At 46.9% G+C, this 15,634-nt stretch overlaps 3 protein-coding genes across 6 annotated transcripts in view; 2 read left to right on the top strand and 1 right to left on the bottom strand.

The window, feature by feature from the left end:
• The window catches only part of LOC118397117 (signal-induced proliferation-associated 1-like protein 3), a 116,993-nt gene extending 113,771 nt beyond the window's left edge, over positions 1-3,222 (bottom strand). For all 4 annotated transcript variants that reach the window (XM_035791594.2, XM_035791595.2, XM_052467288.1 and 1 more), the window contains exon 1: positions 3,047-3,222. The gene's annotated coding sequence lies outside the window, so the exon portion shown is untranslated. The remainder of the gene's footprint in view (positions 1-3,046) is intronic.
• A 253-nt stretch (positions 3,223-3,475) lies between these two features.
• On the top strand, positions 3,476-10,349 carry LOC118396925 (WD repeat-containing protein 87-like). Its single transcript, XM_035791318.1, has 9 exons — positions 3,476-3,881; positions 4,303-4,488; positions 4,701-4,997; positions 5,174-5,431; positions 5,586-7,098; positions 7,237-8,089; positions 8,242-8,360; positions 8,504-8,557; positions 9,407-10,349. The coding sequence occupies exons 1-9, from the start codon at positions 3,813-3,815 to the stop codon at positions 10,216-10,218; spliced, it is 4,161 nt and encodes a 1,386-aa protein (XP_035647211.1). The 5' UTR covers positions 3,476-3,812; the 3' UTR covers positions 10,219-10,349.
• Positions 10,350-12,867: 2,518 nt separating this feature from the next.
• The window catches only part of LOC118397116 (mitogen-activated protein kinase kinase kinase 10-like), a 33,683-nt gene continuing 30,916 nt past the window's right edge, over positions 12,868-15,634 (top strand). The window contains exon 1 of the mRNA XM_035791593.2: positions 12,868-13,840. Coding sequence (XP_035647486.2) covers positions 12,994-13,840 — 847 coding nt within the window. The 5' untranslated portion in view covers positions 12,868-12,993. The remainder of the gene's footprint in view (positions 13,841-15,634) is intronic.

The raw sequence follows: 15,634 nt of genomic DNA, 5'->3' as shown, positions 1-15,634 counted from the left end.
CCTCCTCTCTGAGCTGTGATGCTACACTAATGAGCATGATGGATCAGTCTGTCTGCCGCATCTTATGAGGAGCCGTGCATTATACTGTTTATTTCTATTAACCTTTGTTTAACCAGGAAGTCCCCAGGAGTCAGGGAGAAACCTGGCAAGAAAATTACAAACAGAGGGAGGACTGCCAGTGTGGTGGTTAGGACTCAAACTGTGCTGTTGGAAGAGCTGAAACTGGAAAATAAATAAGTAATCTATAGGATTTGTATAGTCCAGGCTTTTATTGCTAAGACACCTGATACTCAGTCCATGTTTGAGTCATTTTATGAAAATTGTTTCATTAACTTAACAGCTGAGTAAGAATGTACCCTTGAGAACCAGTTCCTTTGAATCATAGGTCTTTATATTCAAAAACCACAGAGTTCGATGAGTCATCGATGAGAGGCGTGAATCACAAAGCTCACAAGGAGAATGCAACTCAGGTGGCCCAGATACAATTCCCTTTGTATTGTAAAGTATTGTACTTTGTTTATAATGTAGGCCTACTCATAGAAGCAGCAAGAAACTATGGCATATTCCTCAAGGTTTAGAACTGTTCCCTATGGAACTACAACGAGAAGCACTACTTCGGTGTCCCAAGCATAACCAGAGGATTAACGTGACATTTTGTTCAACCAAAACATGCTGCTTTTACATTATTTACAAAGGGGCTTTCAGTCACTAATTATTTTAACGATGCACAGTATAGAAATGTTAACTTTGAAAGGCAATAATGGCGGCATTGTATATTTTTATTTTATTTAACTAGGTAAGTCAGTTAAGAACAAATTCTTCTTTACAATAACAGCCTACCCCGACGACGCTGGGCCAATTGTGTGCCGCCCTATGGGACTCCCAATCACAGCCGGGTGATCTGGATTCGAACCAGGGACTGCAGTGACGCCTTTAGCACTGAGATGCAGTGCCTTAGACCGCTGCGCCACCCAGGAGCCCCAAGTGAAGCCTTTATGAAACTGGCTAAAGCTAAATAAATACTTACAAAATTAAGCAACAATAAGTCATGTCAATAAATATCCAAAAACATGTAAATGACAAAGTCACATTTTAGGGAGTCAAATCCTTGGTGCATTTGACTGCAGTGCATAACTTCACTTGTTGGCCCAAACAGCAGCCTACCCTATGACCTAAGCATGATCAACCCTCCAGCAGGTCACCAAACGGTGAAACAAACCACTGATGACCTGAGAAATAGCCGTATTAACCAGGTAATAAATAGCCTGCCCTACTGTTTCAAGACTTCGCTTCTCGGTTTACCAAAAATAACGCGTCTTAGTTCTGGTTTTGATTCGAGAACATTTGTCAAATATTTTGATCAAACATGAGACAGTGACAAAAATTCCCTGACGGAAATGATCCAAAACTAAGTGTTTCAAATAAGCACTTCTATCTTTCCGTGACGGATGAATGAGGGGGATCTGAAGTTGTAATCTGAGACACCTGGTCGTGATTATTTAACATTAACTGTGGTATTCAGAACTTCACAAGTATGCAGTCTTTCTAATGTAATTTCCTTCAAATTAAACGAAGAAGCCCCTATTTTTATCCCTGAGGAAACTACAGACGTGATGAGTGTAACGTCAGTGAGCTGATCTGAAACACCCTCTTTCTCAGAAGCAGGGAAGTTAGTGGCCTAGACCTTTTCCTCACCAGTTCTGGCCTTATCGTCATTCTATTAGTTACAGGGAGTAAGCAACAAAAATAAATGGTTATGCGCCGTCATATCTATGCTGCCCCCTGGATGAAAGGTCTATTCTAATATTTGACGTGTTATTTCCTGTGGCATCCAGCTACATTTGGACTAATATATGATGACACAGACTCTTAACCCCCCTTTCCCACTGCAACGCATGCACACCCACCCAACCAGATCACTTTGAACAAGGCAGGTGACTTTGAATCAGGAGGATATTTTAACATCACACACACACAAGCTCCATTCCATGGATATTGGTAACTTACAAATGCCTAGCAGATAAGATGGTGTCATGTGGCTGACAACTGACCTTAACATGTCACAATGACAGCTGATCAACATTGACACTAATGTGTACAAACAGGGTCTGCATGGTCTGCTTAGCTAGCGTTCTATTAAATGAGAAAAAAAATTGTCATACACTTTTTTACAGTTTACATTTTTATAATTGAATATAAGATGATTGATTGAATTCTGTAAGACCACTTATGAGGGCTTTAGTTAGTACAATTATCTAGCTAGCTAGCTAGCTAGCATGCTAGCCAGTCACCCAATACTAGGATCACCCATTTTCAGTTACCTAGTTAGTTAACTTGCTTGTTTGTAACATTTTACCCATGAATCACTCAACACCAAAACATGGTGGTACGCTGCCCAACACAAATCCCCTAAAGAAAACGCAGTGTGTTTACATAAAACCTTTTATGGGCAATTCAGTCAAAACTAAACAAACTCACATTAGCAACTTCATACTGCAGCACTTTCCAAAATGCAAAGCTCGTTCAAGCTAGCTGACTTGGTTACATTCCCAACTGCTGCTGTGTTTCACTTAACGAGACAATGGTACCATTGTCTGGAACTTGTAGTTTTACCATTGTCGCGTGGCCTTTACAGGTGTGATTAACTCAGGTAGAAAAAAACTACAAACCCGGAGTATTCTAAATACTACGCGCATGCGTACTGAAACACGGCGGACCAGGAAGGATCGGGCATATTTTAGTTCATAAAACATTATTTCGGAGACTAATTGATATACAGTGTTTTTAACTAGTTAACTGTATAATATACGTCTAGGTGAGACGTATATCCACTACATGTTTAGATAGGTGCAACAACGATTAAAAACAACCTAGTAGTATGCAAGCGGTTGATTGCAAAGCAGGCTTGTGAAGTTAGCTCGCGATGGCCGGTTGCAAGTAACGTTACTGAGTAATGCTAGCTAGTTGACTCGCCACTTTAATGTTGTTGAGCAACCTAACTATTACTAAAACTACTTTGGAAATACTACTTGGGAGTGTTTCTTACCTATCGACGTTCGACGAACTTATATCCCTTTAGAAATCCCCATCTCCTCGGAGAAACATTCACTGACCAGTAGTCGACAGCTTGTTTCTGTCCCCGCTCACGACGTTGTCTGGAATGCTCTCCAGGAGTCGGATCACACAAGCCAGCCGAAACCACAGTGCTGCGCTAGCACTCGATCTCACTGCGCCTGTGCGAGCATGCTTGCTGTAGTACCGATAGTAAATTTATGAGGGCAGTTATTCTACAACCATACATTCATTGCATTGAACACAGATAGACAAACGTGTTAGTATGGCCATTGCAAAAAAATCTGTTGCAATAATGTCTCGGAAAAAACAACAGCGCTATTCCGAAATACACAGTTAAATGTTTGGAATATAAAAGTTGCTAACTACACAGTGCCTGTACATGATTTTTGCACCACGTTAATTGTCTATTTTCGGTTGTGGTCATAGAGTTGGAGCTAAGTTATTAGTAAATAGCGCAACCTTGTGGTAGTGAATTGTAATCAAAGCTTTTTTACACTTCAATACAAAAATGTGCATACAGTGTTTGATCATTTTCTTTCGGACGGTAATGAAAACATAAATCCCATCTGCGCCTTACAATGATGCCTGCCACTATGACGCAAAGGCCTCGTTTTACTACTAAACTGCAAGACATTATTGCCACGTCATCAAAGTCGTGCCAGAATAAATATATATAAGGCCAGTTTTTCAAGGAAAGAAAATAATGTAGTCTAAGTGAATAAGGGATAAAGTGCAACATGACGTCAATGAGAAGGATTGTTCCGGAATGGAAATATTTTCTTCCGCAGCTGAAACAAACTATAAAGGTATGGTATAACTTTATGGTCCCGAGTGGCACCGCGGTCTAAGGCACAGCATCTCAGTGCTCGATGCGTCACTACAGACACACTGGATCAGTTCTAGGCTGTGTCACAACCGGCCGTGATTGGGAGTCCCATAGTCCCAGCGTCGTCCTGGTTTGGCCGGTGTACGGTGGTCATTGTAAATGAGACTGTGTTCTTAACTGACTTGCCTAGTTAAGTAAAATGCTTTGACATTTTGTCGTTTATCATACCTGAATAGTTCTGACGTCATAGGAATGATTTTACTATTCCATAGGAAACGAATTCGAACTCCCATTCTTCTTCATCATCTTAATTCAAATCTAATTTATGATCATGATCTCATTATCATCATCTTAATCATCATCATTACAATAACTTGACCATTTCCCATTCATATTTATAGGAAGTGAGTGATCCTGATGAAGATGAGGTGGAGGAAGAGACAGCCCTGTGTCTGGATGCCACTCCCACAATGCAGTTCCAATACTCGTGTGCACAGAACTACTTACAGTGCCTCACCACCAACTCAAGCCACAGTGGCACTGTGGTGGTGGGCTTCCAATGGGGACACACCATGACCTCACATCGGGTGAAAATGGGGCATTAAATGGCGATTTACAGATGTGAATTAAAAGATAATACTGTGTATAATAAAAAAGTAATGCTATGCAATAACATGTTATTCATCCTGTTGGGCCAGGCCAATTCGTTCCAGGGTGGTATGCCATTGCATGATGCTCAAATAGAATTAGCAAAAACCTCAAAACTGCAAATCCATGAACCCTTACCTCCCTCTGTCAGATGGAGGTGTGGACAGAGAACCTGCGAGGGGATCTAAAGCACAACCTGAGCCTGCCCCTGGACAGGGGCTACCGGGTGGAGCACCTGGTCTCTGTGCCCAGCCAGCGGATCTTTGTTGGGGCCTGCGATGACCTCTCTCTGCGCGTGTTCTCTGACCCAACGCAGGGCATGGCGGTGCTGTACCGGGCCAATTGCCTGGGCTCTGTGCTCTGTATGCACTACTGCAAGGAGACCGAGGAGCTGCTGACTGGCAGCATGGGCATCATTACCTTCTGGGGCTTCTGGACTAATCTGCAGGTGGGTGGGATGTTCAAACATCCTTGATAGGAAGCACTACAGCCTTCTTGTTTTTTAAGATGAAAAGCATTTTCTCTTCCAACTTCTCTGACGCATCCTTTTTTTTTACTCAATTCCCGCACCTTTGTTGGACTGATAAGTAGCTTTGTTTTCCCTGACATCTGACCTCTGCGCAGACCCACCTGGGGATAATCAAGGTGCTGGACTGGCACTGCACTTCCTTGAGGAGGGACACTACCATTAGTGGCCTGGTGACGGAGAGACAAGCGTCCACGCTTTACGCGCTCTGCAACCGCGGCATCAAGTGCTTTGACTTTGTGGAGAAGAAAGAGTGCAGGGCTCTCAGAGGACACGGTCAGGGTACTCTGCGCTGTGTGTCGCCTGACTGGGTGCAGAGGTACCTCTGTACGGGCGACATGATTGGATTTGTACAGGTATGAAGGGAAGAGAATAAAGAGGAGCTCAAAATAAAAATGTCAACAATGTCTTACGCAGAAAGGATTCCGTACTGTATGTTCCTAAAGAGTAAACGTTCTGAAATACACTGAGATGCTTGGATTGTGTGTCATTAATCTCCTCTCCCTTCAGGTGTGGAGCTGGGATACTAGGAGTCTGCTGCAGGAGTTCAGGGCCCACGCCCGCACTGTGTCCACGGTTCTCATGAGGCCCAGCACCCACACGCTGCTCACCTCCTCCACGGATGGCTGGGTGAAGGAGTGGAGCTGTAGTGGGGACCTCCTCCTCAAGCTCTTCCTGGATGACCCTGGGGGGGTACGCAACCTGTGGCCGCTGGGCGAGCACCGTATCCTCTGCCACTCCCCTTCGTCATTCTCCATCTGGAGGCTCCAGAACCTGTACAGGCTGTTTAATGACCCAGGCTGTGGGATGCAGCTCCTGAGGCGGGTCGAGAGCAGTCGGGGACAGGCACAGCTCCTGGCTGTGTCGCAGGATAGTATTGCCAGACTGATCTCTCCCATCAGCGGGGAGTTGCTACTTCTCTCCTGGCCCTTCCTACTCCTGGACCAGGCCCTGGGATTTGCCTACAACCCTAGTCGGAAGGAGTTGTTTGTGGCCAGTGGTAGTCCAGAGGTCCTGGTGCTAGACATGGCTTTGTGCCCTTGCACAGCTAAGCGGATCATCCGGACCTCCAGGGACCAGGACCTGGATGACAGCGTGATGTGCCTGGAGGCGGTGATGGTGGGTGGGGCGGAGTGGGCCGGGGTCAGCCCCCTACCCTGCCTGGTGTTCAGTGGCCACCGCAACGGGAAGCTCCAGCTGCTCTCCCCCCACCGACTGGGATGCCCCGCCAGGAAGGCCCATGATGGTGCTATCTTACAGATGAGCAGCCTGGCCGGGCCCAAGCCCCAGCTCTGCTGCTACGGCTCAGACAAGCAGTTCAGCATATGGGAGGTAGAGATGGGGGAAGTCCATGTGGAGGTCGCACCTCTGGCCAGGGTGAGTTGCTCCTCTGACCTGGTTCTCTCCCGACTGCTCTCTGGTCAGGTATTTGCTGTTTCCCCCAACTATAGTCTTCTCTTCTTCTCCTTGCCTAGTGGAGGGTGTTTGTGGATGGAGAGGAACCCCCCGACCTCCATCTCTTGCCTGGATTACTGCTCTGCTCTGGGGTTGGTGGTGGTGTCGGGACCTGAGGGCACTTTGGAAGTGTGGGAGACTCGGGGTGTGCAGTTAGCCGAGATACACCTAGGTATGCCGGTTAGTCAGTTGTGCTTCGCTAACACCCGTGGGGACCTTCTGGCCTGCTTTGGAGGCACCATCTGCATCATCTCCGGCCTACGCTACCTGCCTGCCAGGCTGCTGCAGCAGGTACTGGACCTGGCCCCCGCGGATTACATCCTAGAGGATCCCATCCCGTTTCTACCTCGCTCCCAGAGCTGCTATGATATTTATTTGGTGCCACGGATGTTCCTGAAGCCTGGGCAGGCCACGCCAGAGTTGAATGAGACCCCAGCGGTACTTGATGTTGTGAGGCCAGAAAGCACAGGATGTAAGAATGTACTGGACGTGCTGAACAGGGACAGGAAGAAGAACCCTCTGATGATTCGGGCACCAACTCCACCAATTGTAAAAGGGGATCAGCCAGGTGAGTGGATCAGCCTCACTTGTTATGTTAAGCAAAGTGACCACACTTAAAGTATTAGGGTGTAATTACATGTTTTATAAAATAGTCAGGTTTACATGTTATAAATGATAGTTAAAGCAATAATTTCCTTTCTCACAGGTTCCTGGTCTTGTGCTCTCCGATTGGTTAAAACTTTGGAGGAAGAATTGAATCTGGAGGACGAGCCAATGGAAGGGTCAGAAGATCGGGACAAGTCTCAAACACCATTCGAGCCTCTCCCCCCAGACACACTTCATCTGGACTGGCCCGTGGCTCCAGACGGCTTCCTCCCCAACTCAGTGCTGCGTAACTGGAATCTGAAGCAGGAGCCACCCAAGGCAATTTTGCCAAAGGAGGCCAAAGCCCTTTGCAGAACATTGTCACAGTCAGAGGATGAACCAGAGCACTCACCAGTAGTCACCGCCATCCTTGCTAAGGCCAAAGAAGCAAGACTCAACAAACCAATCCCCATGCCTAAGCTGTTTGACACCCCAACCGAGTATGAATCCCCACCCGAAGATGATACTGGTAACGGAAATGAGCTTCTGAAGCATATCTCCGAGAGCCTATGGCTGGTCTCTAGACCTGATGTGGATTTGGTGGAGGTCATGAAATCCCTGATGTTGACCATGGAGGGTATGGACAGTGATGTCTATGGGAACTGCACAGAGGCCCTGTTCAGCATGTTCCAGACCTACGACATCCCTGTGGAGATCATAAATAACCTCACCTTCTGCCTCCTAAAACATATCCAGAAGGGGAACCCCCACTGGAAACGCTTGGAGGCCATGAAGAACTTAGATCAGATAGATCACTTCCAGGACAAACACCTGTACTTGCTGGCGGAGGTTCTCCTAGACCCAGCAATGGAATTGCGGGAGATGGCCAAGAACATCCTGAGCCGGGTCTACGGCATTGACAACAAGACCAGCCTGCTGAATAGAATGCAGGCCAATGAAGACGTACCCAAGATGTGAGTAGTGCTCAAATCACTGGAACGGAGGGTGGTTGACATTTCCATAAAAAAAATTGGTCAGAAATCAACCACTTTTGTTAGCAGGTCATATTTATGTGTTTATTATTTGTTTATTTACTTCCCCTCACCACTCCTTCCCACAACCACAGGCTCTATAAACATCTAGAAAGAACACTTTCTGATGATCTGGAACACAAAAAATCCACAGATGCTCCCGCCAAACCCATCGGCGGAAGGCTGTCCAGGCCATATGTCCACAGGGACTCCAGTACGGTTTGCTTTGTTTCCCAGAATAGTGTCATTTTGAAACTAAACATTTGGGTTATACTCTCTTTCAATTCATTTCAATACAGGAAATGTATTTGACATCCAATTTGAATTTCCCCCCACTTTTCTCCTCTCTCTTCTCAGGGCCCTTCTTGGAGTGCACAGCAGAGGACAATGGCACTCCAAGCTCAGAGCAAGGTACAATTTGTGGATCTATAAGGCCCAATATGACTGTCATGACCAGTGCATTTGTTTGATTGCGTATATGATTGTCAACATGTTGCTTCCAGTGCACACTGTCAATGTTCATAATTTTACGTGATGGCTTAGTACTTTAAAAAATATATATAGCGATCCCCATAAGCTCTCCTTCCTGGGGTCCAAACACATTAAGGCACTTACATTACAAACATACAATATTATTTTCAAACTTTTTCCTCAATATGCTCTGCAAGCGAATATATCATGTGTTGACATTATGTGATCGTTGGATATACTTGATATTGTGAATGCCAATCTGTAAAAACAACCTAGCATTGATGCCAGTCTCTTTTGGCTCTTTTTGCTATGTATATTACTAGCGAATGAGCAGTCCCTTTCAAAGTAGTGACTGACTGGTTCCCAAGCATCATTGGTCCTTCTCTTCTTGTACCCAGGGCGCTTAACTACCACTCTCATCGCTCAGTACCCAATCAGGCCTCTGCTCTCCAGGGCAGTACTGCTGGTGCTTATTAAACAGGCAGTGTCTGTCGATGGAACACTTTTGATTTTAATCAGGGGGAGGCAAATGCTGATTTTCTGCCCTAATTAGTAATCGTGGTGTTTCATGGAGAGAAATCCCGGAAGTCTTTCGATGTGATGGTTCATGGGTGATGGTGTGACAAGACATGATTCATCAAATATATATATATTTTTGTATATTTATTTAATATATTATTTTTTAGCTTAATCATTATCAGTCTTTCCCCTATTTCTCCCTTTCCTTTCGGTCTCCTCTCTTTTTTTATATTTCACTGTCTATTTCTGTCTCTCACTCTCTGTAAACAGATCACATGCGGACTCCTGACCTCCCTCTCATTAGGTCCCTTGGGTGTAACCATGAATCTTCTACCCTGAAAGAGGAGCCGGGACTCAGCCCACCAGGGGACGACTTCATGCGCCCCCACCGCTCACCAAAGAAATTCCGCAAATTCTCTCTGTCCACAGCCAAGTGGGACAGCATTGTGGCGATCCCGGAGGAAGGGCACGTACAGGTATATGACCCCACCATCATAGAACTCTACAAGAAATCCAAGCCCCATAAGCAGTTGTGCAGCCAGCTCCCCACCACCAAGGTCCCCAGTGACTCTGGGGTGAGCTCCATGGGGTTGAGCAAGGAGGCTAGTCTGGTGCAACTTCCAGACAGCCCACAACACCTCAGGCTGAAGCCCGTCAAGGGTAAAGGTAAGGGAGACCCCAACTGGAGGGAAAGCCTGTACAAGCTTGTATCCCAATATGGCTTCCGCTCCCCAAGGGCCAGACTGACCACACTTGGCCCCCTGGATGTCCCAGGGGCTGCACAGCGCAACTCCTGCACCCTGTCCCCTTTTCAGACCAGGAAGGCCAGCCAGGTGTCCCTGGGCCAGAGGGTGGTGCGGAAAATACAGTTAAGGGAGTCGTCGTTTGAGAGGCCCGCCTCCCAGTTCCACCATGGGCTGCCCCTGCCCTGGCAGCTCAACAGCCACACCATGGACCCCTCTGGAGAAAGTATGTATGGGAGGCTGGAGGTGGACTGGGTGAGGGAGCCAATGGAGCCACAGAGAGGGAAGATGCAGAAAGTGAAGCTGCCCCCGATAATGTCTAGGTGTCATCCATCCTAATCACCAGGGGGCAGTGTGGGGCTTCGGTTTCATTTAGGCAGTGTTATATTGTCTCCAGATATCTGCTTGATAAACATCCCCCAAATTGTGATGGAATTGTAATGCATTAAGCTTGTTGTTGTAAGTTACAATAAAATATATCTGTATACTTTCCTAGAGAGTATGTTGTGTGATAATTGGAGACACACACATGCATGCTCTCTCACACAAACACATGTGCACATGACAAACCCAGGCTACACAATAGGCTGCTTTTTGTGCAGCAATGCCTTGACTATAATTAAAGGCTACCCATAAAAATAAAAGTCTAACAGATAGAATATTTTAAAACCCTATTTTGTCATAATCAAATTGAAGCAAATGTTAATTTGTTCATCCAAGCTATGTCCAAACTATGACATATTAAGGGATATGTGGACGTAGGCTACTCAATAAACTACACTTCCCAGAATACAACGGCGTATTCCACCCAGTCCAGCGGGTGTATTTGGACACAAAGTCAGCCTAGATACTGACAGCTGCGTCTAGAAATGGCACGTCTTTTGGAGAAAAAAGCTATTTGATTGTGAAGGACAACTGGCCACCCGACTGACTCAGATGAGTAAGGACTCCAAGACTATTCATTTTGTGGAATTGGATTATGGAATCTGATGGTGGATATTTGGATGCGATCACACGCCCATGCGACAATGTCAATGGATGTTGTGATGCACGGTGTCCAGGCTTTTTTCCCGTAAATATTTGAATATTTCATATTTGGTTTATTTTAACCAGAAGACAAGATGCAATATACACATAAAGACTGGATTCTCATTATATTTGGCACTAAAAGGGAGGATTAGGCTTTTATTAGGCCTGTTACATTATTATTGTTATTATTATAAATGCCTCGACGATGGTGCATCTGTCTATCATAGTCAAAGAAAACACCTTACCGTAGAGGATTAATCGCCTTATTTGAATCACGTCAACAGATACACAACTATTTGCAATTGGAATTACAGCGTGATGACTTCACAAAACCCATCATTTATTTTTATGGTAGGCTATTTCGTTCTCTAACCTAGCGTGTGAAGGTGTCGAGAAGCACTGAAACATATTCCGTAGAGCCAGCAGGTGCGCGATCTTTGATCACAAATAACTGAAATGTGCAAACATCGTATCCATATAAGTACACAAGGCTATTGATTATGGTTACAAATGTATCAGATGTTTTGAATGGGCATCGTCTTGTAGTCTACAAAATAAAGGTTAGATAATAATGGCAAAAACAGACCGTGCTGTGCCAATGGTGTCTGTGTCTCTGCACTCTCTACGCGTTCGTGTCGGCTCAGTGTATCGCGTTTATTGAAACATTACCGTGCGCAGAATTTAGGCCGGACAATGTAACAAGACGAACGATCAATCATTGATGTGCGCTGACTACAAAGATGCTAAATGTACAGGCACTCAATTGTCTTTACCGGACTGCTGTCCGCCGTAATTCCCCATCTAAAAATGGACGAGTACGCTATTTAAGGACATTAAACTGGCTTATACGTTTATCGGTGTAGGCCTACGTGATCTAGAAGAGGCAGCATCAAAGTAGGGAAATATTTCAATCGATATTTCAACAAAATGCGAAGTCAAGACAAATTGCTGTAATTCATCGCTGTCAAAAAGCCAATGACCATGTAATAACGAGATGTCAGACAAGCGATATTCTTCTGCTCTGTGCTTGTTTGGAAACAACAACGATCCTTTCTCAGAGGATGTTAAACTATACAGATGACACTGTTTAGAATCAGAATGTTTTGTTACATGTGGTGCAAATTGATCCACAAATAACCGATTCAGATGTGCGATCTCCTTCAGTTGTCGTGTAGCTTCCTCGCTGTCGTTGGCCTCTTATAATCTTCAAGGAGAGGAGCTAGCCTCTTTAAATCGCTGAGTCAGGATCTGTCCTCAATGAGGCGACATGAAGTGCAGCATTGGCTGTGTCTTGTTACTACTCATCAGGGCAAAAATGTAAGGAACTAAAAATGGTAAGACGCCATAATAAACGCAACTGTTGTGGCCCACTCAGACCATCAGGCGCTTGCTGAATCTTGAGAGGGAGACAGTAAATACAATCAGTAGTCTAATATGAAATAGCAATAGATGCTCAGAGATACCCTAGTTGTAAAAGCAGTGTGCGACGTTACAGAGACCCGTGTTCAGATCCCGACCATGCTTTCCAGAGCAGCGCAAAGCTATACCACCCACAAGGACCTCATCTCACAGTAATGAAGAGGGTCCACTTTGGGGGTTTCCCAGGCCAGCCTTAACTATCTGGTAGCTTTCTAGACCATACAATTGAAGAATAAACAGTAGCCTCTCTCAGGGATGACCATGGTTCTGCCCTGATTGCTTTTTTCCCCTTTAGAAACACACCCCAGAGAGAACCTATTGTAGAAATACATGTTAAATACACACTGCATTATACATGGTAGTATAGACTGCTACACACACATGATAGGTGACAGGAACTGGAACTACCCCAGTAAACGGGGACAGTGATGGGACAGTGGAGCTTTGGCCTGCCTGTCCACTGATCTGTCTCTCCTCTGGTTAAGGAGGCCTGGATTCGGCTGATGGGCCCTGCATGGATTTTGTGCGTGAGTTGACAGAGGGCAGGCCCACACCGCTGACCAGCAGCCGAGCAGCCATGGACCCATATGCCAGAGCGAGCAGCACAGCAGCCCCACTGCCCTGCACCAGCTGTGGGGGCTGCTGCGACCCTCCTCCCCTGGCCTCATGCTCGTTGGTCCCCTTGGCCCCCCTTATGGCCCCCCTCTCTCCTCCATGCCCCCACATATGACCCCTGCTCCCCCGGTGTGTGCTGCTACAGCTGTCCAGGCTGAGAATGGCAGCAGCTGGAACTCCTCCTCTGGTTCTTCAGACTCCCACCCTGGCCACCAGGGCGGCTCTACCACCTCCCCCACCTACTGGACGGCCGTGTTTGACTACGAGGCCACGGCAGACGAGGAGCTGACCCTGCGGCGCGGGGACCTCCTTGAGGTCCTCTCCAAGGACTCCAAAGTGTCCGGGGACGAGGGCTGGTGGACAGGCAAGATCCAGGACAAGGTGGGCATCTTCCCATGCAACTACGTTACTCGGAGGGACGCTGGCAGCTACCCGCAGCTAACCCCAGGAGGGCTGGTGGCAGGTGGGGTGCCTGAGGGGTGCCCCCTGGAGATCGACTTCACGGAGCTGGTGCTGGAGGAGGTGATCGGGGCGGGGGGGTTTGGGAAGGTGTATAGGGGGATGTGGCAAGGGGAGGAAGTGGCAGTTAAAGCTGCCAGGCAGGACCCGGACGAGGACATCAGCGCCACAGCTGAAAGCGTACGACAAGAGGCCAGGCTTTTCTGGATGCTCAGACACCCCAACATCATCAACCTGATAGGGGTGTGCCTGCGAGAGCCCAATCTCTGCCTGGTGATGGAGTACGCCCGCGGGGGGGCTCTGAACAGAGCCCTAGCTGGGAAGAAGGTACCCCCCAGGGTGCTGGTGAACTGGGCCGTGCAGATCGCCACAGGGATGGACTACCTGCACAATCAGACCTTTGTACCGGTTATACACAGAGACCTCAAGTCTAGCAACAGTGAGTATGCCAACACTCGTCTCCCACTCCACTCATACCACAGTGTGTCTGCTGCCATCTCAAAGATTTCATTTCTGACCCATTCGCTCCAAATGAGTCATTTCCTATTTCATGTCAAATATAAAACATTTGGGGGCAAATCACACTCAGAATGGGAATACGTTCGTTCTTTCCTTTGGTTTATTTGCATGTTGAATCAGCCATGCATACACATTTGATTGGTCAAAGACACATACATATAGGTGGTAGACGGACTGTATTCAAGCCTGTTTTAGTCCCAGTCTCCAGTTAAGGGACGTATAGTATACGAAATCCATTTAACAGAGGATGGATGAGTGGACACTTACAGAATGTGCAGTACTGTACGTACTGTGAACCCGTGTGTTGATGGGTTCATTCAAGTGTCGTGTGGATGAAATGAAATAGGAGTTTTCTGGTTGACACACAGGCAGTTGAGTTGAGAATGACAGGGTAAGATCAGCCCTGGAGAGCTGGCTCTCTCTCTGCCATCTTTCCCTTCTCCCCTCCTCCTCCGATCCTCTCTTCTCATCCTCCTCTTTCTACCACCCCTCAAGGAGAGCAGTTCTGCTCTGCAGCTCGCCAAGCTATTTCTGGTCCTTTGTGCTACTTACTGTTTAAAGACGCAGTTGCAGATGTTGGTGTATGGGGGGTGGGGGGTATATACACTGTGTTTGTGTGTGTGTGTGTGTGAGTGTGTCTGTCTGTGGGACGTGAGCTTGGGGGATGGGGTGTAGAGATACGAGTTGAGGGTACAGGATGCTGAGTACAGGGCCTTTTGAAGGAGAGAGGCAGAGCGATCTGGAGTATCTGTAGCTTAAAGACACCCGGCTCACAGATCTTACAAAATGTTCCTAATCGCTCTCTGTTTTGTGAAGCTGCGATGTAGCAAGAGCCGCCATATCAGAGGCCGCCTCGCCCTCAGTAACCGTAACGATAGGGATCAGATTGGACGGTGAAGCCTTGAACAACCGCGCAGAACTTCCTTCACGACACTGGGCTGTGTTGAGTCATCCAGCTGTCAGCCTCTCTGCACAAATGTCAATTCCTTCACTTACAATTCTTCCGTGTGAAAAGATGATTTCAAAGGAGTGTCTCAATCTGTCAAGCCGTCTCCTTCCTCTATGGATGACGCGTCCCACTGAAAACAATTGAAAACGTTCCCATTGAAAACGTTCCCGTTGAAAACAAACATTTATATTGAAGCCCGGAGGGAGGGAGAGAGAGATGAAGGGAGAGGAGGAAGCAAAGGAAGAGGGAGAAGGAAGCAAAAGAGATGGGGAGCGAGGAAAGGTCACAAAGACGAGGGAGGAAAGAGAGGGACAGAGAGGGAGAAGAAAGATAGAGAGATAGAAGGTGAGAGAGATTGGGGAGGTAGAAGGAGAGGGATAGAGAGCGAGGGGGATAAACAGAGGTGCGTCTTAGTTTAGGGTTACACCTCAGCTCATTGTCCAAGTGTACAGGTCTCAGATATCCTCTTCAAACCGCCGCCCGTTTAGCATCACTGCGGTTTACGGAGAAGCTTTAGGCAACCGCAGCTTCTCCTCTGTTTCTTCTCCACCACCCTCGCTGGCCTGCCAACCTCTCCTCTACACACTCACTGTATTTGTAGTGTGTGTGCTTCTGCCTTTCTCTCTGTGTGGTTGTTTGCCTGGCTGAGGCTGGAGTAGTGAGCCTGACTGTCTAACCGGGATAATCTGATTACGGTGACCTCCTTAGAGTGATGTGACAGCGGTGTTTGTGGGTTGGCAGGTCTCTGTCCCTTTTTCCATTTAG

The sequence above is a fragment of the Oncorhynchus keta genome, chromosome 18 (genome assembly GCF_023373465.1).
Source record: "Oncorhynchus keta strain PuntledgeMale-10-30-2019 chromosome 18, Oket_V2, whole genome shotgun sequence".
In the NCBI taxonomy this organism is placed as follows: Eukaryota; Metazoa; Chordata; class Actinopteri; order Salmoniformes; family Salmonidae; genus Oncorhynchus; species Oncorhynchus keta.
This window is presented reverse-complemented; position numbering and strand designations above follow the sequence as displayed.